This window comes from Centrocercus urophasianus, unplaced genomic scaffold, assembly GCF_019232065.1.
Source record: "Centrocercus urophasianus isolate 14NV4802_14NV808 unplaced genomic scaffold, USGS_Curo_1.0 seq_25, whole genome shotgun sequence".
Lineage (NCBI taxonomy): Eukaryota > Metazoa > Chordata > Aves > Galliformes > Phasianidae > Centrocercus > Centrocercus urophasianus.
The window spans coordinates 243,665-270,407 of record NW_024884811.1 but is presented as its reverse complement, the minus strand read 5'-3'; the positions used below and the strand labels follow the sequence as shown (position 1 = coordinate 270,407).

The 26,743-nt window shown below is 37.6% G+C and overlaps 1 protein-coding gene across 2 annotated transcripts in view; it reads right to left on the bottom strand.

Annotated features, from left to right (window-relative positions):
- Nucleotides 1–377: 377 nt before the first annotated feature.
- The window catches only part of GLIS3 (GLIS family zinc finger 3), a 111,137-nt gene continuing 84,771 nt past the window's right edge, over nucleotides 378–26,743 (bottom strand). Inside the window, exons 5-9 of one of the 2 annotated variants that reach the window (XM_042825765.1) lie at nucleotides 24,320–24,461; nucleotides 17,188–17,350; nucleotides 7,670–7,848; nucleotides 1,944–2,126; nucleotides 378–850 (exon numbers count right to left, since the gene is read on the bottom strand). In XM_042825765.1, coding sequence (XP_042681699.1) covers nucleotides 714–850; nucleotides 1,944–2,126; nucleotides 7,670–7,848; nucleotides 17,188–17,350; nucleotides 24,320–24,461 — 804 coding nt within the window. In that variant the 3' untranslated portion in view covers nucleotides 378–713. The remainder of the gene's footprint in view (nucleotides 851–1,943; nucleotides 2,127–7,669; nucleotides 7,849–17,187; nucleotides 17,351–24,319; nucleotides 24,462–26,743) is intronic. The other variant, XM_042825764.1, reaches the window with a different exon arrangement.

The following is a 26,743-nucleotide window of genomic DNA, read 5'->3' as shown; positions in this document are numbered from 1 at the left end:
AAAACTGCAAAAAAGAACTAGGTCAGAAGAAATGTTGGAGAGATATCAATGGCCACATTGTATGGTTTAAATACAGAGGGATGGGAAAGTCATCTAAACAAGGCCTGTAAGGATCTAGAATCAATGCTCTTTGGCCTCAGAAAGAAGATACACACATGCCTCCAATGGGTAATACCAGGATGTATGTCTAATTTCTCTCCCTTTTTTTGTTGGTGTATTTTCAACTTCAGAAGCACCGTATGCAAACACACTTCCAAAAGTTGTGTATCTTTGAAATGTCTGCATTTCTGGTTTTACTTTTTTTTTTTTTTTTTTTTTTTTTTTTTTTTTTTTTTAAGGAGTTTTCTAAAGTGTTCTTCTCAAAGGTTACAGCTATTCAGATTAAGAGGATTATAGCCAACAAACAGTTTTCTTATTCAGTCTTTGAATTCCCTTTGAGAAGTTAAAAAACCCAAAAAAGCAGAGTTGCTGTGCCACAGAAGAAAAGAAAATAAACAATCCTAAGGTTTTGGCAAAATTTTCTTTCTCCAAATGCTTTCCTCAGACGGCTGCCTGATTACAGGATGAATGCTTGGTGATTTTTTTCCTCTCCAGTGTGTATGTTTATCCACCAATGTTCATACACAGCATTTTTATGGAGAGAAAATTTTTGTAGAGAAGTATCAAAAGGGCAATATGAAATGGGATCAGGTTCTCATTAGAGTTGGATGATTTTAGCCTTCAGTGTAGACAGAAGAAAGCTGAGTGGGACAATGATCCACTGAATTTATTGGTAGGAAACTGCTATCCTCTGGCACGCTGTGGGTCGAATCACCAAAGACACCTGTGGGCCCTGCTGGAAAATCATAAACTGAGAAAATACAGAAATAATTCATTAACTAGGACAACTATATCACAGAGAATACCCTAATTCTTAGGCAGAGAACTGGACATTGCTTCTAACCAAATGGACAAACAAAAAAAGCAAGCCAATGTAGGTACAAAATTAATAGTTACATAATCTACTGCTTACCAAGGGAAGAATTTCAGTTCTATCCAATCTGAATTAAGCAGACTTTATTGCAACTAACATTCGCCCACTTAATGGATGCTTCAATTGCTACACTTTTTAAAATAAACTTCATGCTTGGTTATTGAGTCTCACCACACTCAGTGAATGATATGTATTGTCAAACTCAATTCTCATAAAGCAGCCCCTTAGTAAAGAAGTTACTAACTTCAGCATATGACAGATGTAAGCAAAGGAATAACTGCTTAAAATTTTTCATCTTCTTATACTGTGAGACTCTGCTCTGAAGTGATACGGCTGCATTGGCTGTTCACTGCACTACTTAAGGATAAGATGTAGAAGAGATTTCAAAGCACAATAACCATTAAGTGAAATCATCCTGTATGGAAAGACAAGAAAAAACAACAGCATCATTCTGATTTTCCACAGAGAGGTAACTTTCTCCTCTCCAGAGCAGCACGTATGCCCATTCAGGCATTTTCAACTAGGAAGAGACTAAATTATGTGTGAAAAGAAATTTGGAAGGAAATGTGACTAAGTGAATTACAAAACAGAAAGCAAAATTGAGGGTTTAAGTTATCTCAGGTCCCTGCTGCAACTCTTCTACCAGACCAGAGTGGCTGCACAAATAATGCACACAAGTCTCAAAGGACTGTATTTCAAAATGAATGCACGAGCTAGTGACTCTCTGACTACTAAGGAAGATTATGCCCTTGAGAAACCCTCAGAAGCACAGTTTGCATGCAAACTAGATGTTGGAGTGATCCATGGCGATTGTTCCAGTGTCCACCACCCCAGAAAGGTCTGAAAACCACCTCCTCTTTGCAAAGAGTCAACTCTGTCACAGCTGTTCCCAGACACATTCACGGCTGAAGCAAATCTAAATACAGAAACTGTACATGGCCAATTCAGAAAGTCCCCAGCTGACATTTACCTGCAATACCAGAGTGAGCTGAAAAAGTTCGATGAAAGACACCAAGTCCTGCCTGACCCACTGATGCAGGAAATAAACAGTCTTCAAAGGGAGGAACCATACTGCAAGAAACATTGTGTTGTATGTTCTTCTGAGAGTCAGGATAATGTGGAGGGCAGAAAGTCTGAAGCTGTCCATAAAAACCTGGAAGAATGAAAAGAAAGTGGTCAGTAAAATACCTGGATAGAGATAATAAATGATAGTTCATGTAATGTTGACCATGAAAAATGAATGGAGAAATCCTCACTGCAGTAACACCAGGATTTCAGTTATTTTCCAATGGTAAAGCAGCTTTTATATAATGCTCCCCAAGACTTCCTCCAATTGCTATTAATTCCTAATGCATTTTGTTTCATAGACTTTCTTGTCTTGATTTCTGATAGCACTGACTGACTAGATGAGATTTTTCACAAGATTTCTTTAACTCTGCAGTTCTGCTGTCTAAACTGAGAACATCCAGAGCTTGCACTTGGCTACTCCCTGAAGAATTTAAGAAAAGAGTTAATTTAAATTAATAGAAGGTTACTCAAGGAAAGTGTGAACAAAAAAAGAGATTGAGTCTTGATGAAAAATTGAAAAAATGAATCCAATCTTGAGGATCTCCCACTGATGTTCAGACAGCTGGCTGATAGTGGGGATACCTGCGACACTCTGAAAGGCTGCTTGTTAATGATCCATGGGGCCTGCTGTTTGTATGCACAGGATTAGAGTCTCTCTTGCTTTTCAGCAGAATATGACAAAAGGCCTTTGGGTTCTCTGTAAGAGTAGAGAAAACATCAGGGAGCTATCCCAGAGGATAGATGACTGTAAGTAGAAAGCAGAGAAGATCCTTTTATGGAAGCTTGAATTTGGAATCACAACCTACTGATGATATTTAAGAGGAATATGTCTAAGTATCTCATGACACCATCAGCCCCTCTGTTCATTACTACTGATGAGAAATGGAGCATCAACTTTTTAAGAACAAAGACTTAAGAATAAAGTGTACTTTAAAAATCAAAATCTTACGTTTGCGTACTTCCACACCCTGACACAAAAAAATCTTCCAACTCATATCCCTTTACAGAGGTATACTATGCTTAGAAACTCACAATGATCACAAAGCAGCTCACAAACTTCTGCTGGATTGGGGGCCATGACTGCTGTTTGCTAAAGCTGCACTGTGTCTATATACAGATAAGGTAAACCATAGAAAATATGGATGGGAAAGTAAAAAGGTTGCAATACGAAACATGCTGTATCACTTTGTCATCTGAAATCTGGGAAGAAAACCGTCTGGCTCCAATGTGGTGTTAAAAAGAGGCATTCCTTTGCTCTTCACAATGCACACCAGACAACTGGTGCCAGCAGGACAACTTGACCAGCAAGCACACACTCTCAGAGTTCAGGTTCTACATTTATACAGTTAAGACATATCTGCATATATATGTACCACATACATATGCAGTACTTTAGCATACATATTCACTCTTTTTCAAGGTCTCATAGATACGTGCTAATGTCCCTTTGGGTGTGCTCAGTGGTATTTAGGGTGGTTGAGTGCCCACCTACTTCTTCCCCTTTTTTCACCATCAGCTTCCTCATGGAAACCTTTGACAAACTTTCATTCGTTTGTCCTGAGTTTGGAATATTTCCATTGCTTATTAGGCCACAGTGAGCCACTTTTAAAAAACAGTGTACGAAGAACCCAAGGTAAATGTCCTTGCATGTTTTGAGGCAAAAGACAAAAGTATTCTATTGTGACTCCAGTACTTCTTGTGGGGCAAAATCATTGAGGCAGAAGGTAGAATATTCTGTTATGTTCCCAGTGCAAAATTATTGAGGAAAAACAAGACTAAGTTCACCCACTAAAGCTGAAATGTGAAGTCTTAGAACTATCACTTATGGATTCCTTTTGCTAAACTAATATATTGGTTCTTAAACTAATGTACTAATCCCTGTTGCAAAGCAAACCAACCTATATCAGCTTTATATAATATTACTGATTTTGCCAAATGGGAGGAAGGATGCATGCATTAGGAATCTTACTACTCAAATTATTTTTCCTTTGAGACTATATTTATGTGGTCTCCTGCAAGGAAGCATAAAAATATTGGCATGTATAACATATGCATGAACTGAGACAAAAAACTCACTATTTCAAGACATGAGGACAGGACAGGATCATGGACAGGAAAAGACAGCCTGAACGTATGCACAGGAACTCAGAACTTACAGAGAGGTTTAGGTAACAATGTTGAGTGAAATACAGTCCTTCTGTTTTAAGGTGTAGTCTTGAAAGACAGTTCTGGGTACACAATGTGAGAAAAATGTTTGATTTGCACATACATAGCAAGGGTTTAGGCAGAGCAGTTTCATGGAAAACACAGAAACAATAATACTTCACCTTCACACAAAAGAGGAAAAGAAGAAAAAAAATGAAGAAATAGTAAGAAGAGGGGTTCATCTTCAAAAGCAACCTGCAAATGTGTACAGTAGGCTTGAGGTCACAGGTTCTGCTCACTTTAGAGAGGCTGAACGCTTGTAGCTTTCATTGTCTTTTGCAGGGGCTGTAGGCACTTAGCAGCAATAGCTCTAAGATGACAGTTTCATTTTTTTTTTCTTTTAAAGTTTAACTCGAACAATACTGAGTCATACTTTGAAGCGTGTTAGGAATTTACAACCTTTTCAATTCTTAAATGCTCAATTCTGACATTTAAGAAGCATTTGAAGCGAAATAAAATAAAATTAAAGAAAAAAAACACAATTGCCATCTAAAAATTGACTTAGAAATTACATAGCTATTGACAGCTTTTGCTTTTAAAATCAATCTTTTTCTCAACCAGCAAAAGGACACACTCTGAAAGTTTACTGTTGAGTCAGACAAGTAAACCAGTAACAATTATTTCAATCTGATGGTCTGAGCCAGCTGGCAAGACCCCTCAAGACACATGCTGAAATGTCCTTTCATACTGCTCTGTACTCATTCTCTATTTGTGCCTTTCTCACAGCATTCTGTTCCTGATGCAGAACAATCTGGCAATAACTTTGGCAGAAAAATGACTTACCTTAGGGTTGAGCTATTGTGAGTCACATTCTCTAGGTCTGCACATTCTCTACTCCAGCAAAAGAATATTGTCTAGAAAAGTCTGAGAAGCTTTAACCCATTAGCAATTAACCACCACGGCGCAGAGAGAGCTAGGGAAGTGCATAAAACTCTTTCTTTAACTGATAAACCAAGTCCCCATCTATTTTTCTTTAGAATGGAAGAGCACAGAAAAAATCATTTTCTTTTTGGAATTCATATCATAAATATCCGTCTTACATAATAGACAGTCATAAACAGGAAGAATCAGAAGAGGGGACATCATTTTCCATCAGTCAGTTACTTAGCACTTTTCCAAACATCTTTCCCCATTTTCTGCAGTGCATCAGGTCACAGTGCAGAGCTCTTTGAACTGCAATCCAGACATGACACAGCAAAATCTAATGATCTTGGGGCCTTTTGATTTGGTTCACATGGTACTATGTCCAAATTAATTGCACCACTTGCATGATGCAAGATAACATGAAGCCATGAAAAATTCAGGCCCTAGACCCTAACCATACCTGACCCTTCTTTTGAAGTTACTTGTTAGAGAACTACCTGTAGCAAGAGTTTCCTAAATTTTTACACACTTGTTATAAAACAGAAAAGGGAGATGGACTGGGTGATAAACTTCCAGAAACTGAACATATCTTTTCAAGATTGCAACTCTGAATTGTATCAGTTATGCATTTCTAAACTAATTAAAACATACACATGAACAATGTACACACAAGGTTACAAAAGTCACGTTTCTCTGAATGCATACACTACCTCCAACATCAAAGAAGCCATGACACAGATTAAATAATATTTTTTTTTCTGGTATGATAACATTATTTCCTGAGGGAAATTAAATACTTCTAAATTTAATGAAATCGCTGAATATTGCAAGAATCTCTTCTAAAAGCAAGAAGCTTTTATTGTTTATCACATGCAGAGCCTTGTCCTGAATGATGCTGAGCATCTGAAAATCAACAGTATGCAGCCCATCTTAAATTCACTGTTGAAATCCTGGTCCACATAAGTTTGTGATAGAGCACTGATCTCACTGAACTAAGAGGGACAAAGATTTAATTACAGATATGTCACAGGCCATGACTGCCGTGATTATCGTTTTCACACGGTTGGAAGTTTTTGACTGACATCTATTTCTGTCAACAGTCTGCTTGGCATCACAAAGCTCTCTCAGATAACATTTTCTTAAGGAAATAATTACAATTGCCATTGATAAATATACATTGTGAGTGAGTATTCTTTCCAGTTGTCTTTGCCTGAATTGCTTCAAAATGGTATTTCTTTGCAGCTCAATTCTATAGCATTCGCTAGGTTAATTACACAGACATCAAGTAATCATTTGGTAGCATTGGAATGTGAAGAACAAAAGGAAAAAGAATGACAGGGAAGAGCAATACAGACATATCACACATTGTACTGCCAGATGGACATGCAAATTTGGAATGCTAGAAATGTATCTATTTATTTAAATCTGATTATTGTACATGAAAAAAAATAACTTACTAGTATATCTGCCCATATAGTTATACTAGTATAGGTAACTCATATCAGCTAACAATTTTTCAAAGAAATGGCAGCCTCTATTGCACTGAATATTTTGCAAGAATTTTTTTTCTTTCTTTCATTATTTTGCCAGCACTGGTCATCCTCTTAATTCACAAACACATGTATGTAGTCTACTACAATAACAATAAAACAAGACTAGCACATTCCTTTTTCCCTTCACTCTCACTCATGAATTCTGCAAAGTACCTTGCGATCCTGCTTCATGGCTACCCCTAGAGAGACTGCTTACATCATGGAAAGCAAGTAAATGGAACAAGCCCTTTTTTTTTTTTTTTCCCCCAATATATATTTCTTATGATATCTACTGTGATAATTCTCAGGAAGCTTGATCAAAAGGCAGAATCCCGAAGACTATAAAAATGCAATATGAGGTGCACCTTGTGTATGTTAAAATGACAAACATATATTTAAACAGTTGAGAGGCAACAGTGTTACTTCTGTCAACACATTTCTGAAATGCGAAGGTTAATTACCATTCAGGCTTCGTACCAGATTAAAAACAAATTGAAAAACAACCTTACATTGATTTCAGCTGCTGTTAATTTTCTTCATGACTATATAAGTCTGTATTTGACTGATTAAACAGAAAGAAATAAGTTTTGTAGAAAATGTTTACATAGTGCAAGTGGGAACACAACTTTGCGAGACATGTATGCTAATGAAAGAAATTTACACAATTGAAAGGGAAAAAAATATTCCACTGCTTGAAAACCTGGTAACACTTTGTGAGAAAAGTCAGGAGTGATAAGAAGCATAACAATATGAATAAAATTAGAGACAAACACATAATTACTTGCAATTCTATTTCAATAGCAGCTTTGAAAATTAACCGGAAGCAAAACTCGTCACTCCATAGAAAGATGCATAAACATTATTTAAAGTATGAATTTCAAGAAATCCTGAAAGCAAGGTCCCAGAAGGCTGTATCTTTCAGAAGGAAAGGGCCCTTGAAATGCCAGTGTCAGCACTTGCAACATTTTATTTGAAGCCAAGCAGCGCTGACAAGCAACTAACATAAATGATGAAGCTTCTTCCTTACCTTGGATGTGGAGATCATTTGGCTGAAAAGAGTTTGATGCTGACTCATATGTCTTTAGATGCATTCCAGCAGGCTGCTGAAGATGAGGAGGCTGTGGAGTCTGTCTCTGCATCACAGAAGGAGGAACTGAAATTCTTTGGGGGCTAATGTGTTGAGGAGAAGAAGTAAGAGCAACAAACCTAGGAATTCATAAACAGGCAAACCTATAAAATGCTGTAACTTTAAGGGAAGCATTGAAGATTTTTTCTATTTGACTTAGATCACTATAATGCTTAGCAGTTTGCAGATGTTAAATCTTCTAAAAGAACTGTGTATAGCCCAAATATGGAGAAGATATATCCTCAAATCACAGAATCACAGAATAGTTGAGGTTGGAAGGGACATTCGGAGATCCTCTGGTCAATCCCCTCGCTCAAGCTGGGATACATACAACAGGTTGCCCATGACCATGTCTGTGCCAGTGGTTGGTCTTCAGCACAGTATCAGATCCCTGATATTCAGACAGAACCTCACATATTAAATTTTGTGCCCATTTCCACTTGTCCCAGCACTAGGTACCATTGAAATGAGCCTAGCTCCAACCATCTCTGCTGGAGACCGTTCAGCCTCATCTCCAGGCTGAATGGTCCCAGCTCTCTCAGGCTTGCCTCACAGGAAAGATGCTCTGGTCCCTTCATCATCTTTACACCCATTGTTGGACTCACTCAAGTACATCTATGTCTCTCTTGTATTGAGGAGACCAGAACTGGATGCAAAACTAATGTGGCCTTTCTTGTGCTGAGCAGAGGGAAACAATCACCTCCTTCAAGGCAATACTTTGCCTAATGAAGCTCGGGATAACATCTACATTCTTTGTGGCACAGACATATTGTTAGTTCATGTTCAACTTTGTCTACCAGGTCTCTCAGGTACTTTTCTGCCGAGCTTTCAGGTGATATATCATTAGCTTTGATAATTGTGAAATGAAAACACTGAATTTTTGCTTTGTGTGGAAATCTCATTTTAGCTACTGTAAGTAGGTTTTAAATCATAGTAGTAGAAAAAACCTCATGGGTGAACCTTATTTCTGAGGCACTGCCTGCTGTGCCATAATAAGACTCTGTGCCAGCTATCAATAAATAGTTGTCCTTCCTCCCGGGCAGGAAGTGCTCTGTTCTGGTGAAGGGACACTGTGAGGAGGTGAACAGCAGGTTCAAGTTTTGAGTTCCAGAAATCCCTGTTCTATGTATGTTGCCTGAAACAATTTGAAAATAATCTGGAGGCAGTATAAAGTCTATGAAGGCAAGTGTTAAAATGCTTCCAGTTGAGGTGACATCAAAATGTTGATCTGGACTCAAAGTGCAAACTTACAAGCCTGGCAGTGGAAGAGAAATGTTCAGAATGAGATTGACGGTGCAGCCACCACACAGGTTCATCATTTCATCTGCTTAGTATACACAGCTCTCTCACTACTGCACTACAAGCAGACACGCTACTAAGCATGAGGATTTTATGGACATTGTGTATGTTGTTTTTTTTTTAAATCTATATGTCCTTTAAATTGCTTATTAAAAAGCATATTACAAATAGGTGACAGTCAGTTTTGAAGAGGGAAGGCTGTGGTTACAAAAACTGGGGTCTCTACCCCATGTGACCAAACTACCCACTAGACCAAAGGGATCAAATCAGTAAACAAAAGCTCAGCCTGGGCTCAGGAATGGCTTGCTGTCACTTTCTGACTCCTGAGGTAAAAGCTGGAAAGGCTAATAAAATATTCATGCAGGACGATGAATGAATACTGACGTGGCATTCCTACTACAGAACAACCACTCTGCTCCCAGAAGTAGGCTGCCAGCTACACTGAGCAAAAGCACTCACCCACTCTTCTCTGTGGCACGTAGGCTCAGTGGTTGCTGATATGAGTGACTGTTGCTTGCAGTTAACACAGCTCGAAAGGATCCTATAGTGTCAGTCTGATCCCTGTTCTTCTAAGACTAGAATTCAGTACACTACATAACATTCTCTTTCTTCTTGTAATAAAGAATATTTCTCCTGTAGAGGTCTAAAGAGGCTGTACATTCATCCTGAGTACAACAGATGACGCAAGTCCAGTAGGAGCACTATAGAACAGCTTTGGAAAGGGTCATTGTGCAGATAATCACAACTAAATCCAAGACAATTGAAATATTTTAAGCTACAGCTCAGAATCAGTTTGTGTGATTTTGACCTTACCTGAAACCCATTTATTACATTTATTACATTTGTGGTAGATGCATAACTTACAAATGTAGTATAGCAAATGTCAAAATTTTTGTATGATTTACTGCCTATCCAATTTTCTTAGACAACTGATTTTTAAGTACATTAGTTGCACCTTGGATGGACTTTGTGCTGATTTGCTATTAGCTTTAAAGAATACATATACTACTACTTAGTTGGAGGAAATGTGTCATCTGAGTCTTTAATGCACCAAATATTTCTTCATTCTACATTACTGATGCAGTGTACACCTAGTATGCACCAGGGAGGAAGAAAACAAAGAATGATGTGTTTCAAAACAATACTAGACAATAATTTTCAGAAAAAGATAACCAAATTTTTGTATTATGCTGAAAGTATCAGGAATGTTTTCAAAAAGTGCCACAGCTAACTGGTCTTCACAAGAAAGGACTGGAGTGAGTATAGCAATCCCACAAAAAGAGTGTTAAATGCTGCCACAGATGAAGAACAATGTACAGTAAGTTTTTATTACTATGGTTATTTGAAAAATCACTGGATATGATCCTCAGTGTTTTCACAATTTGTGAAAAATGATTTCTTGAAAATGGTTTTAAGCAGCTGCCAACAACAGGCAAAATGTCCTTTTCAAAACTCAAAGTGATAAAGCACAATTTTAAAATTCTCACATTTGATTTAACATCTAAAAGACCCTCCCAATGACAGTACTCTACTTTGTACAGCAAGACAGGACTCTTTTTCAGTAGACTCTAGTGGTCTTTATAACGATTTATGAATCACTTCATGAATTCCTGGCTTACTCATATGGGTGACTATAGTTATCTACTTCTACTTTCCCTATGCCCAACAAAAGAGAAACTTGGACTTGTCTCAGTCCAGATTTGTTCCCAAACAAACCACAGCGTGTTGCTGAGGGAACTGCAAATTTAATTTTGCTTCTGGAACAATAAGGACTGGTTTGTAACCTCTAGGAAATAGACATCAATAATTGTTGCCAAGTGCTGTGTGGTCAGGAACCAGCCAGGTTTGCAGAAGGATACCCTCACTCATGCTTGCTGGATATCAAATCACAGGAGGACTGTTTTGGGAGCTATCAAGTAGCTTCTTCATTTCCAGTACTTGCTAGGAAAAATGTGTCCTGCCAGGCAATGACCAGATCGGACAGTAAGCAAGATAAATAAAAAAGTTTCTAAATTGTACCTACTTAGATGAGAATAGTTAAAATGATGTATATGTAGGTCACTCCAAAAGTAATGCCTCCTATTTATTTCCATAGAAACTGCAACAGATACAAGAGCACAGTAACACTATTTGATAGAGAAAACTTTCAGCTACGAAACAATTTTTCAGTGTAGTTACCACCGTTACCTATGCATTTTTGGCAGCGATGAACAAAAGCTTGCATGCTGCACTTTTAAAAATCTGCACCAGAGGAGGTGGCCCACACAGAATGTCTTCCCTCACACACTCTGTGTTTTGTCCTCCTACAGAAGTCATCCCTTCAGCCCTCCGATGCCCAGTTCAGCAGTGCTAGTTCTTTACTCAGTGAGTATCAAGACACTTGATGTTTCGGGTGAAGAATGCCGTGGTAAGATACAAAAGGTATCTCCCTGCCATATTTAACACTGAAAATAAACTTTCCACTTCCCTTGCCTCTCCACAGCTTCCCCAGGTTGTGTATGTAATTTACATTTAGGCCAGCCCTAGTCAGTAATTGCTAGAGTGAATTTTTTTTTCTGTTTATCCTTGAGCAGTACTGCTAAATAACAGAATCTGTATCTACAATGGCTGCTCCAAAAGTAATGCATCCTATTTTATTATGTTAGTGTTGGTGGTATGGCAGTAAAGGTTGAACCTTCCCACCAGTATCCTACTCCATTTTGTTGCTGTGTGACAGATAGCAGCAGAAGGCCAGTCTGACAGAATGGTGTGGATGGAGGAAAATCGTGCCACCGAATTCCTCCACATGGTGAAAATTGCACCTACAAACATTCGCTGGCACTTGCTGAATGTTTCTGAAGACCAAACAGCAGATCTGAGCACAGTGAGGTGGTAAGAGATGCATTTCAGCTGCAGTGGCAGCAACAGCAGGTCACCTCAACTGGTGAAGATTTTTATGAGCATGGCACGCAGGCTCTTTTTCACTGCTAGTGAAAATGCACAGCTAATGGTGGCAACTGTTGAAAAAGAGTGTTGTAGCTTTCTCTGTCGAACAGAACTGTGTTCTTTGCATCTGCCATTATTTCCATGGAAATAAGTAGAAGGCATTACTTTCAGAGCAACTTATAGGAATTGAAATACCAAAGTATTCTTTGGGCCACAGGAACACAGCATTGCCAGTTTCATATCCCTAATTTGTGTACATTCCTGCTTTTTCAGAGTGTGCTGTTTCAGTTATAAAAGAAATGTGAATTTGCCTAAATTTGAGAAAATATTGTTATTCCGTATTACTTTAAATTCTGTATTTCTATTTTCCCACTCAGTAGTTTACAGGGAAAATGGTTAATTTCAATTATCTTGCAGTTTTGAATAAATTCGGCAGGAATTATGACAGCATATGAAACTGCTTAGGCAACAAATAATTTGCTAAAAATTACATTGAAAAAGAAAAAAGGTAATTGTATTTGTGTATGAATAAGGAAAGAGGAGAAGACGGTTTATCATTAATCTACATTTGACTATTGCACAGGGTCCTAGTAGTGGTATTATTTGAGGTAAGATCTATATAACTATGCTGCACGTTGCTTGATTTTAATTCTTTCTGTTATTTATTTTTCTTTTTTTTGCCCGGACTTTACAATGAAAAATAAAGTGTATGGTATTTTTGCATATAATCAATTCTTATGATAGCTTTCAAAATGCTTCCAAAATGGAAATTAAGTATTACAGCGGAAGACATTGGTCTTTTATTTCTTCAGATGTCCTTTTTTTTTTGTTCTCATAGCTTTGGGGAAATTATTGATTTTTTAAAAATCCTGATTGTTTTACCTGCCTATGATAAAATATATTTATCTCCATTGACTTCAAGTTGCAACTGATCTTCTCCTTTTCTTTTTTTTAAAGATAATCTTTTCCTACAACAGAAATAAATGTATTTTGGCCAAAGCAAAGCAAAATTTTTTCATATTTTTGTTCAGCATCCTGCATGGCAGCAACTCCAAAGGAAATTTCTATCCCCAAGGTTTCTTAGGGATGTTGACTGCATTTACATCTTTCTTACCAGTCATTAAGTGTCTAAAAATCCTTTTTATGCTGCAAGACCTCTAGCCTTAGGAACACAGAAATTGCTCTATCAGATCAAAGGAGTGGTCCATATAGTCAAAGGAGGGGCAGGAGAAAGAACTGGACCCCAGAAAGCATCAGAAGTGTTTTGGTGAGAGGAGTGGAAGAAGATGGAGATAAATAAGAACTTTACCATCTTTCTCATCATTTTCTGTGGCATCATTTTCTGTGGCCAAACTTAGAAAACTGGGTTTCAAAAGGGAAAATAGTGCCTTCAGAAAAGAGAGAAAGCATGGACAGAACGATTCCAAGCTTTGCTAGGTCTGCTCTGGCACAGGATCAGAATTAGACGTGTTGCCACCTCCACTCTTTTATTATCTGCCATTTCTAAGTGTAATTTGCTCACCAGCAAAAAAAAGTGATAATGTTTCAGCAGCTAAACCGCTCAAGTGTAGCAAACTTGAAAGAAATTACTGTGCTGATTTCAAAACCACCCTGTTTGCATCATTAACTAAAGACTGTCTTCAAGTCAGACCCTTGTATGCCACATACAAAGGGCTTTGTAACATGATGTCCCAACTCCTTGGTTAGAAGCACTCAGAAACTTTTGCTTCTGGCATGGACCTCCTTTCCATATTACAGCAAAGGCATAAAAGGAATATGACCACAGACTCAAATAATCAAAAAGAGGCGCTGCCACAGAGCTTATAATAGCATTTCAGTAATGCATCACTGAACAGTTAAGCTCAAGTTCTTTTTCCCAGCTTCATGTAGTATCCAGGCATTCAGTCAAGCCAGGTTATGTTGTGCTTCAGGGACACATCACTAGCCCTGGTTTCCAAAAAAACTCTGACATGCTCTCACTTCGGCTAATGCAAAATATGTATGCAGCTTTTGTGTTTTTCTGTTGTTGTTGTCGTGTGTTTGTTTGTTTGTTTGTGACCATGGAAGTTTACTATTCAAAATTATTAGAAATAATTTCAAGCATTCAGCATCATAAGTTTTGGGGCACTAAGTTGCATATTAAATATCATACATAAAACCAGAATTGGTTTTCTAGTTTTTAAATAGATTATTTTCTTCTTCAGCTTCACTGAATGCCCATGTTTTCTGTTATTACAAAAATTAGTAAAAACCCAAATGTATATCTTTCATACTTATGACTTAGGGTACTGTAACATTTTGCAATCTTCATTGAATAGCATCAATATTTCAAACAAGGGAAGTACTAAAAATCAGAGCTAGCAAACTGCAACAAACAAATGTAAACTTGCATTTTTATCATGCATGTTCTCTCCTTTGGTGAATTAAACAGCTTTTTAGATCCATGCTCTCTAAGTTGCACTCAATACATAGAGCTTTGTACACGGAATAAAAACAGGAAAACAGCAGGACATGTGTCTCTTGTCCTGGTTTGGTTTGGTTTCTCAAATTAGCAAGCCTTAATTCATTTCACATTCACACTCCCATCACCTTGTGGAGATGGGAAAGAAAAGAAGCCTTCCAATTATTTCTCTATCTTGCAGTCCATGAAGAGTAGAGAAAGTGCTTATTTCTTTCTGACTGTCACTCAAAAGCCTAAGCATGCTGTCCAGAATGGAAGGGGACATATGAATAGCCCCAGAGACACAGAAGTTACCAAACCAGCTTAGATAGGGTTCAGACTAGTGGATGCAAGCAATTGCAGGTAGTGTGTACATCTCAGTTCATCCTAATTCTGGAATGAGTATAGACACATGCAGCATGTCAGGAACTGCACACCATGAAGGGGTTAAATCCCTTGTTCGGACACATAAGCCCTGCAGTACTATCAGTGATAAGATGGACCATTAGAGCTCCCTTCTGACTCAAGCCATTCTATAATTCCCTGGGGATTCACATGTTTCAAAGCCATTTATGTCATGCATTGCACACTGAAGTGTTTGTTTGTTCAGCTCACATTTTCACAGCTAGCATTACAACCAGAAAGTAGTGAAAGTGACAGATAACTGCAGGATCTTTATACATGTTAATTGTATTAGATTCAAAATACAGATTCTGTATTAAATTTTATTTTAAACACTCATCTTAATTTACATTATGTGTTCTGTAATGAAATGAAAACTGCTTTAATGAATTTTCCTTAATGAGTTTAGATTGCCATATGTCCTGTTTCTAAAATTGAGATACTGGAATTGTTTTTTTAATCCAAAGTAGCTCCACAGAATGAAAAAACTTAAATTGTTTAGAAGAGAGCATGCACAGCTAACCCATGATGAAGGACTACACAATGCAGGCTTTTTATTATTGTTGTTCTGTAGAGAGCAATAATATTCTGAGATCTGTAACCCATTCAAGACTTTTATGAGTTCAGTCATGGTGTAAATGTATCCATATCAACTGAAAATGGTGCCAGAAATAAAAATTTATGGTGTTTGTTTTTTTTTTTTTTTTCAATCTTGAAACCTATTCTACCTATTCTCAAACTCCTGTATCAAAACAGAAAGCACAACCGTGTATTTCCTGCTGTTTAACCTATGTATTAAAATGCATACAATTATTTGCCATTGCTTGAGTCAGCACTGCACAGCACAGTCCTTCCTGAGCCCGGCCTTCAGTTGGCAAAGCATTAATAGTAGCACACTGATGTTCTGGTTATTGCTGAGCAATGCCTGGGGCCAATCTGTGAGTGACAGCTAATGCCTTTATAGTGCAGGGCAGGCAGCATCCAGAATGCAAGCTGTGCCAGCCCACAGTAAGCCTGTGGGCCTTGGGTTAAGACATGCCTAGGCTAATTAGAAGATCACTGTATTTTATCACAGTGTAATGCTAGCTATTGATTAGTCCCTGCCTGTCACCTTGTGCTCTGGTATTTGTAGAAGGAGGATAGCAGACAGAAAACTATATTAAGAAATAAAAGGAGCAAGAGAGCACGAGCACTTCCAGAGTTTGCACACAAAGCTGGATCAAGGGAAAAAGGTCAGTACTGTGTGGCCAGGAGAGAGGAGGAAGGACTGAGTTACTAGCTGACAGTGAAATAGCAATCTCTGACTGATGCATCAACAACTTTCAGTGGCTCCAAAAATAACTAAATTCACTCCTGTCTTCTGAAAATGAGAAGCACTTATGCCTGTTATCAGCTCCCTGAACCATTGTGCTCTTTCATCTTCCTGATATAAAGTGAAGTTACTAATGCTTTCCTCAAAAGAAGTATCAGTAATCAAAATCTAGATAATGCTCTGGGTTTATAATTGGACTCTTTGTGTTCTCCAAATTACTGCAATTTTTATCACACAAGGAAATTAAACACTTTGAAATATATTTGTAACATACAGTAATTAATCATCTAGAGCACTGAAAAATAGTGAGATTAAAAAAAATGGTTTTAAGTAATCATATAGTATAGGAAGAAGTCATTATTCTATTTGCACTGAAGTGTGATAATGCCACATGCTATACAAATAATTGGAGATACTGATGAAAATAATTTAGAAAATGTCTAAAACATTTTAAGCAATTTTCACATCACTGACATATCTAAAATTATTGAAGCAGCTAAGGGTTTGTACCTAGCCAGCATAAAGTAAGTGCTGACTATAAATCAAGCTCTCAAAACAGTGAATTAAAAATAAAATCTATTCATTATCTGTTAGTCTTAATAACAGAAAAGATGATAAGTTCCTGCTGGAATAGTCTGTATTAAAAGAATACTGAGAGAAAAGAGAGAAATTTATGACTCTCCTACTGCAAGCAAACTGAAACATGAATCTCAGGATCTCTATTCCAATAGGTGTTACTGGGCTCCTCTGATATTTAAAGTGTTCCAGCCAGTTTGACTTGCTACAAGCAGTGGTGGAAATCAGAAGGAATTTGGAGAAAGACCCTGCAGTGGAGATGGACAGGAATTGCCTTGCATCACTACCAGGCTGGTATAATAATCTCTTTCATCTCTCTTTCCCTGGGTAAACCCATGCCCAGAGCAACTGTTACCCCAGGGGCTACCATCAGCAACTTCCTGAACAGCAACAACTCAATTTCTGGCAGTTCAGAAGGTGGTCCTGACTCAGCTGCAGTGTGGGACAAGCAGAAGGTGGTCTTACCTCTCAGAGTCTGCAACTGAGAGAAGAGATAACTGGGAAGGAGGATGAAGAGAACTACTCTGTACGTTACATCCTGGGGAGGGGTGGCTGCTGGGCAGGGACAAGGACACTGCCCCAGCCGCTGTTCCACTTCCACTTGTCTGCATTCTGGGGAACATGGCCACTGAAACCAAAAGGAGAGAAATAACCTTTATCAGGCAGAGACACAAAAAATAGCTAAATAACCTCTGTTGCTACCAAACAATGCCCTCATGAAACCAGGAACAACATAGTTGTATATACCTTGTCTTGGGAAATTTGCCTGAATGAGCTGCAATTCTTCTATGCTTTAGTAGTGTAGAAGTAGCAAATATATACTAATAAATACTTTTCAGAGCTAGTGAGCAAACCGAAAGCACAGCTTTTAGGTAGTTAAATAATTTTCTATATTTTTCCATCTGTAAATACTCCAGATTTCTTGAAGACCTCAACCCAAACACAGATATTGCTGTTATTGATTATAGATTGCCTAATAAAATATGCAAAAATATGGAACTAACATTAACAATTTCATAATTTTCTATGAGGTTGCTTTTGCATGTATTTGGAATAAGGAAAGGCTCTAACTGATTAAACTAAAAGCATTACAGGACTCCTTCTAAATTCCCTAATGAGTTTACCACAAAAATACTGTAATCTCATTTTCAAAAGTTCTTTAAATTTGGAATTAAGACTGATTACCAAATCCTTCTGACAATCCAGTTACTCAATTATTTTCACTGACATTTGTGTCAGGCAGTTAATGTCGATATTGAGCAGCAGCCAAATACATGCTCTTTATACATTTTTTAATGAATTCTGAGAAAGGAATCAGATTTAAAAAAAAATTTAGGCTGTTCACGAGAGGAAAATGAGTCACCACTTGTTGTGATATCCTCCAGTCTTTTTATAAAAAAGCTTAGTTTACAATACTAAATTGTATCTATAAAACTTTCATTATGCTACTGAGCATGTTGGAGTTGATTCAAATCTATTGATAAAATTCTAGAATTTAAACCAGTTCCCCAAAGGATGCTATCACTGCTATCAACATCTTTCTATAGCTAAAACATTTCTATGGATGCTGCTGTCCTAGCAGAACAAGCATTCTTTTTAAGGACACAATCTTATCTTCAAAAAAAGACCTATTTCTGAGGTCACAATTCTGAATGTTGCTGCCCAAGATCAAAAGAGTGGAAGCCGACCTCCTTCCCCGACTCTTCAGCTTATTTCTGTAATTCCTCTCTTTCTTACTGAGAGCCAACCAGTATGATAACCTGGGTGCTCACAAAGCTGAAGCAGAGTTAAGGAAAGGTTCAGGAGTATAATTATCCTGCATTTTGATCACAACAAACCTAAGCAACCCAACAGGCTTGGAGGGGAGTGGTTCAAAAGCTGCCTGGTGGAAAGGGACCTTGCTGTACTGATGGACAGTCGGCTGAATATGAGGCAGCAATGTGCCCAGGTGGCCAAGAAGGCCAGTGGCATCCTGGTTTGTATCAGAAATAGTGTGGTAAGCAGGACTAGGGTAGTAATCCTGCCCCTGTACTCTGCACTTGGTAAGGCTTCAGCTTGAGTACTGCATTCAGTTCTGGGCACCTCAATACAGAAAGGACATTGAGGTGTTGGAGTAGGTCCAAAGAAGGGCAACAAGGCTTGTGAAGGGCTTGGGGAATATGCCCAACAAGGAGAAAATGAAGGAACTGGGGTTGTTCAGTCTGGGGAAGAGGAGGCTGAGGGGAGACCTTTTGATTTTTTTCAGTATTTGAAATGTGCTTACAGTGAGGGTGGGGTTGGTCTCTTCTCACTGGTGACAGGTGACAGGATGAGGGGAAATGGCCTCAAGTTGCATTAAGGTAAGTTTAGGTTGGATATCAGGAAAAAGTTCTTTACAGAAAGGTTGTTAAGCACTGGAATAGGCTCCCCAGGGAGTTGGTTGAGTCACCATCCCTGAATGTTTAAACTATTTAGAAACAGTTTGGATGTTGGTGCTCAGGGACATGATTTAGTGGAGGGTTGCTAGTGTTGGGGTAGTATGGTTAGATTGTGGTTGAACTTGGGGATCTTTAAGGTCCTTTCCAACCTGATCAGTGATAAAATTCTATGATTATGCTGTAACCTCCTCCAAGAACAGACCTGAACATGTTTCAGGTGGTGAAGCTGGCAGTCAATGAAAGCCCAGACAGGAAACCACTGTGAATATAAATAACTGACATCGACACCATGGAGCTAATTTAAAGTGTAGAGAAAGTAGGCATGAGTCACATTGGTGGGCTCAGCTGGAGGAATGGAGACTGTTCTACAATGTCTCGAAGATGATTAACAAAAGCACCTATGACTGCCCTCTGCTCCATGCCCTACTCTTTGCTAATTCTTACATGGATCACAGCCTCCTAATGCTAACGCAAGTCATAGCTGACATTTGACAGTTGAATATCTCCCAAGCCTTGGAAAGACACAGAGGATGCAGACAACAAGGTGAAGTTTAAAGCAACAAGGGATAATTTAATAAGAAAGGGATCTCTCTAAGATAAGAGCAAGGTGGCTTTAGTTGTGTTTTCACTATCCTCATGTACCCCCAAAAATCATTCTGTTCAATCTTCTCACTCAGATTAGTATCAACAGGAATGCAGAGGAGAAAAAACAAATATCCTTTAGAATTTGCCATATTTTGCTCACATGTAGCACAGGAGGAAATACTGAAAAGTAAGCAAGCATTCTGACAGAATAAATAGAGAGAATACTTAATGTAAATCAGTAAATTGCTAAATAAATACTAACTTAGAGTCCCTGTTGTAAACAAAAGCTTTGATAATTTAAATTGCTCCTTGGAAATATAGAAAAACTTGTATTTTTTTAAATGAGAAAATAATTGGCATCTGCAAGAAAATTCAACAGCTTGGTTTTCTAGTACTGTGATATTTTTCTTCAAAACAAATTATTTCAGGGCTGTAATAGAGGAAAAAAGTCTGGAGTATGAATATTATTCCCTGTCTTAAACAAAGTCCTAAGGTGTGCTTGCACATTTTCAGCGAAGCTTGGCTGCAGTGGTAACATAGGTCCTACAGCTGTACAGGGGATCTGGCAAAAAAATCACCCTGCCAGTCATGGGCAATCATCTGCCATCGGCAAAAGCTGTTTTCTCTGAACTTGAGCAGCTTAAAGCCCAATGCAGTGTTCACCACAGAATCAATTGTACATTTTTACTGTATTTCCCAGCAATTTCTCTGTATTTATGTCTGTTTCTGACAGATGGACAGTACATGGCATAAAATAAAAGCTAACTATGGCAGGGGCCAGAGGAGAAGGAACAATGTTTAGGGAAGAAAAAGCATAGATATTGTCTGCAAAAACATACTTTTGCGCATGCTATGTTAAATGATCACAGCATGAGAAAGCAGCATTCTTGGGCTCCCACAGAGCCTTGTAATGAAGCCCCGAAGAGCAGCGGCATGAATGATGTTGTGGAAGACTACACAATGCTCACTGACTCTGGCAGGTAGCATACCAGTAACAACATCTCTGTGGGCATGCAGTGAAATGAAATTGCAATGCTGGCAGCTGCTTCCCAGAGGAAATATTACCATGAGACTTTCTAGCAAAGACATGGCATTAGCCCAAGCTACTACCTGAATGTGGTAAATGCCAGCAAAAAGGGAAAGACTGTCAGCCTTTGTCAGTTCACAGACTAATGGCAGTCAATAACCACTGTCAGTGACTGGTCATTTTCCCAGTAGAATAGCTCTTAACACACAGACAGAAAATTCTGGATGCTTTTTAAGAAAGTGCTACTTAACTTGATCACTTTTTGTTGGGAGCTGTGTGTATGGCATGCTTTTCCAGTGCTTCAACTATTAAATGTGTGTTGCTTCTGTGAACACACAGGTTCCCATTAAACATCTGATTTGAATGGTATGAAAATGAAGAAACATTCATGGTCACTACCATTCTCACTGACTCCAATCTTGCTGCTCTCTGTGGGAAAGACACTGAGGCCCTGGAGCAGGTTTAAAGAAGGGCAACAAGGCTGGTGAGGGGTCTGGAGCACAGGCCTTATGAGATGTGGCTGAAGGAGCTGGGAATGTTCAGTCTGGAGAAAAGGAGGCTCTTCTCCAGCAATAAAAGAAACATTACTGCTCTCTGTAACTACCTGAAGTGAGCTGGGGATCAGCCTCTTCTCTCATGTAACTGGTGATAGAAGCACAAGGAATGGCTTCAAGCTGCTCCAGGGGAGATTCAGGCTGGATGTTAGGAAATACTACTTCTCTGGAAGAGTAATCAGGCAGTGGAATGGGCTGCCCAGGGAGGTGGTGAAGTCACTGACCCTGGAAGTATTCAAGGAACATTTGGGTTTTGTATTGAGGGACATGGTTTATTGAGAACTATTGGTGATCACTGGATGGTTGGACTCTGGATGATCTTGTAGGTCTTCTCCAACCTTGATGTTTCTGTGGTTCAGTGATTCTAACACCTTACTAGCTAGATCCACATAGAAAAATGTAAAATTAAGTGCACTACTTAACAAAAATGTTTTTTTCTCCTGAGAAATACAAGATAAAATAATCCAGAAAGAGCAAAAGATTCAGAAAAGATATTAAAAAAAAAAAAAAAAAAAAAAAATTGAAGTTTGAATAGAAATTTCTTTTTTTTTAGAATGTAGGAATTTTCCATGAGAATATCTCTGTAGAGACATTGTTTCTATGAGAAGCTAAGTTCACATGCATTAGTGCACAGGAACACAGGAGAGAAAAAGCTAATTGTGAATAAGGTTCCTTAAAAAAACTGACAGAAATGAAGCCTTTAAAAAGATACAGAACCCAAAGCATTTTTTTTTTTAAATGAAGCCAGAAAACTATGATTTCAGGCAACATTTATAAAAAGAAGAATAGTCATTCTATTTCTTTGCAAATTATCAACAATTATATTATTTATTATGTTGGGTTTATTATTGCAAAAACAGCACTTTGTTTACTTCTACCCCCCAAATATCTCTCCTCTTACCACTACCATGAATTTAGAGAACATATCTATATTGCATTCTATAAAGACAATCTGTTTTACTGTTAGCTATACTTTCATTAACTTTTTGTTCATTTTAAGCAGATCTCTTATGTTACCTCACTGTATTAACAGGATTATACTCAGTTTAGATTTCTTCAATGAAGTCACAAAGCCACAAGAGCAGACAAGCATTTCCTCAATCTAAATTTTAAGTAATACATATGTAATCAATAAGACTATTTCATATTTTCATCTAATTTATCTGTGTCTTTAGATTCTGTATCTGCACAGAGAAACAGGAATCATTCTAGGCACTGTTGCACTTCAGTAAGTGGAAATAGACTGTTATCTAAATGCCTGTTTTTGTAATCTTATTTCTAATAGTTTGCTAATTTCTAATAGTTTGCTTCTAAACATGTAAATCTCTTAGGAAAGGAGAAAGCCTTCATTTGCTTTAAATATACATAAAGTATGAGAAAAGCAGCCTTAAAGTGAGAGAAGTTTAAAGGCATTGGAAAATGGAGATTTATTTTGCTTCTATTTGAAAAGTGGCACAAACATATTTCAGCTAATGTGTGCTCTATCAGTTCCTTGTAGAAATGATATGCTTTATTTTTCAGAAAAGTCTCAGTGTTTCTCTTTATGCTTACAAAATAGACCATTGTTTTCAGAGAAGATGAAAGAGTAACTTCTCTGTGTAAGTACACGTAAGCTTTCAGGTATTTTGCATTTCATGTTTGGGGCATTAATAATGTTGTAATTCCTACTCTATTTGCCAGTCCCTTCCTGTTGGACATAACTGACTTTGCTATATAGTTTATTATTATATAGCAACTCTGTTGAGTACTAAGTGAAACAATTAATTTCAACTAGATCATGCAGTTGTCACAATGAAGTGACATGGATTAATTTATATCTGACACAATGCCCTAAGCCAGTTCAAGTGAAACAATACTAGTATTGCCTCAGTAGTAAGAGTATAAAACTACAAGACATTTGCCAAGTTATAGATAGCTGAGAACATGTGTAAGGGAGGTAACAGGTGCCACACAGACTATAATCAGACAAAGGCATTTGAAGTTAACTGATTGCAGATAATACCAACTACTTTATAAATTAGGACTTCATAACTTTAAATCAGAGCTTTAAATTTCCTGGTTTTTGTGATATAAGCCTACATAAAAATCAACTAGTAAGTATGTTACGGCAACCTCGACAGAAACGTATGATAGAACTGTTGTGTTTCCAAGGCTGTCACTTACTGAGGTAACCACTTCATTTAATGTCATTTTCAGCACTTCATATATCATTCAGCCAATTCTTTCACATCCTACATCTGGTCCTCAAGTAGTAGTTGGACTACTAGAAGATGTAATGCATTCTGTCTTAAAGTTAAAACCAGATGTCTTCACAATTACTAGAATACTGCATTAAAATGTTCACATCCTACCCACTGTTTTCTTCAGGTTTGAGGTGTATTTTCCCTCCTTACTTCCCAAATGTTTCAAATACAGCCAAAGCCTGAAAATCTACTGTACATTTAGCCACTATGTCAGTTTGATGCATTAATATGCAAATCTCAAATATGTAATCCACACAATAAAAATAGGACTATCACATTTATAGAACAAATACACTTATTGTTGTACTTATATAATATCAGAGATCATAATGCAGCATTTAAGTTCACTGATGTAGATCTACTAGAAAGTGATGTATGACTCCTGAATAATGAAAAGAAAAAAACACTTTTCTTAAATCCAGATGAATTCAGCAGTTCAAGCTGCCTACAAGAAGGCATTTGTAGATGTGGGCAACCTGATCTTGTGAGTGGAAACTCTGACCACAGCAAAGTGGTTGGAAGTAGATTTCTTTTAGGACCCCTTTAGGACCTATAAAGGAAAAATGTTGTGATAAGTCTTTTCAGGGACAAAACTAGAATTTTTCCCCTTCTCAACAAAAAGAGAGATATGAAAATCTGTTTTATATTGTTTCATACTATTTTGCAGATTCTGTTCCTCTCATAAGATAGACATGAATTTTAGAGTACTCTGTAAAATAATTCTTAATCCCAAGCAAGCAGTAATATAGCTTTTTCTTGTCTTTTCCATACCTGGGTAAATGTCAAGAGCAGGACCTGGGGAGTGTCCCAGTACATTATTCACAGCACTGTGTGGTGATGGTGCTATCTGGAGAGGCTGGATTGTGAGGCAGTCATTCAGGATGTCCTGTCCAAACTCTGAGCTCGATCGCAACTGCAACACAAGAGATAAGAAACAACAAACCAATATAATACAGATAAATAGTAATGAGGAATAAGGAAATGTTGAGAGGTTAGATAAAGGAATTGAAACAAGGAGAATTCTTTTCTTTTAAATTCTGATAAATATCCTTCCATTACAGCACATATTTCTCAAATGGGAGGAAGGGAAATCTGCCTCATGCTTAACAAGACTGTACTCAGGACAAGGGCAACTTGTACAGATTGGACCTTGTACAGATGAACGTATGTGTAGCCTTTTGCAACGTGAAAGACAGATGAATGTCCCAGTTCATGGATAATGGAGACTTATCAAATGTCTGTGATCTCTTCTATGAGCAGAATGACACTATTCGAAATACTGACATTTTCCTGCTTGTTTAGCATCCTGTACCAGTTTCAGGAAATGAGGGGCTGAGAGTGAACAGTGAGGCATAAAAGGTGAGTAGGTCTAGAATATAAGCCAGCACATGCAGCAAAATCCTAAGAGATGGAAGAGAAATGACAGGAGTTTCTGTCCTATATTCAGATGTGAAGAAACAATGGTAGAAAGGAAGGATTCTAAATGCAGCTGAAAAAGACCCATTACTGTGCTACGAAGTGTTGATACTCATTCAAATGATTCCTGATGATATGTTCCAGTAAAAAACTGTTTCAAGAGAGCAGAGAGTTGGTGTTACACACTCTAAGCACCACGAGTATGGTGACTATAACACAAAGGTTACATTTGCAGACTATGTATGCTGAAGTTTATCTCTTCTCTTCAAAATCCAGTGATTCATTATTAAACCTGAACATGAATTAACTTTTTGAGATATATTTATTATTCTAGAACATACCTAAATTGTAGAAAAGAAAGAAAGAGGAAACAAAAGGAGGTGAGAAAGACTCTGACAAATGCTTTTCATTCATTATCCGTATTTACAAGCTGCAATAGGTCCGGATGTTTCTTCCAGAGTAGCATGAATGGTTGTCTGATATTCACTGTTACTGTTTATTTTATTTTTAATGCAAATATGAGTAATGTGTTTTTTTTCATAAGAGGAGGTGAATATGAAATAAGTGACAAGTATCTCTAGAATCAAATTCTTATCAATTATATTTTTTTTGTATTATATAACTTTAAATTTATATGGAATCTATGATAAAAATAAATACAAAAAAATCTGAGCTACTGAAAATCAGGATTCTTTCATAAAAAGTAAAATTTTATGGATGCTGTCTTAGTAAAGTTGCATGTTTGTGACTTTTTTTTCTTGATGAGTAAGAAACTAATCAGTTTTGTGTAATTGGATGGCAGTTACTATGGATAAAACAGTGAGCAGAGTAAAGAAGTGTGAACAAAATACACACAAGTTACTAACATTACATAACACGAACAGTAAATGAGTGCAAGCCTATTTTGCATTATTAGGAAATTTTTTTTGGACTTGTAAGCTCTTTGACAGTGAGAATGAATCTATCATGTAAGGCTATACAAACACAGATTTTCTGGCTTGCCCAGTAGCCAATATTAATGCCTATGTAAGTCCACAAAAGATAAAGGATCGTCAACAACAGCAAATAAAAACAGTGAAACAAACACTGGAAGACAGCTGTGATCTGACTTTTGAAGATATTTCTAAACCTCTAAAAAGCAGAGATTATTGTCATTTCATATTTTCAACCACAAGAGTTGGAAATACAGATTTTATAAATTTACATGTACAAACATATACACACATGCATGTACTGCACATTAAAATGCACAATTTTTAGAAGGAAAATGCATGTACTTAACATACATGTAACGAAATTTCCTGAGCAAGAGATGAGTGTTACATTGATATGTACAAGTACAGAGAAACTGGCATGAAATTACTAAGAAATTACTGCTAAGTATCCCCACTGGATAACAATAGTTGCTGGGAATAATTTCACTCTTTTTCACTGCTCAGCATGTATGGGAGTCGCTATTTAGGAGTAACTACTGCTGCATCATCAGAAATGGTAGACCATCAAAAATGTTCTCAACTTTTCTGCTTAGCAGACTGGCATCAGACATGGGTAAGCTTTGCTGCTTAGCAGGAGTCAGGAAATCACAACTGCTTCCCAAACTACACACAACTTCTGAAAAACTCCATTCCACACACCATGACTGTTTTCTCCAGACACATACAGTAGTCATGCTGTGCCTGCTGCAAAAGCACATCCACAGGACAGAACCTACTTGCAAGGTATGACTTGTTTACTAAGCTACAGAATCTGGGAAAACAGCTACAGCCACAGTAAGTTCTC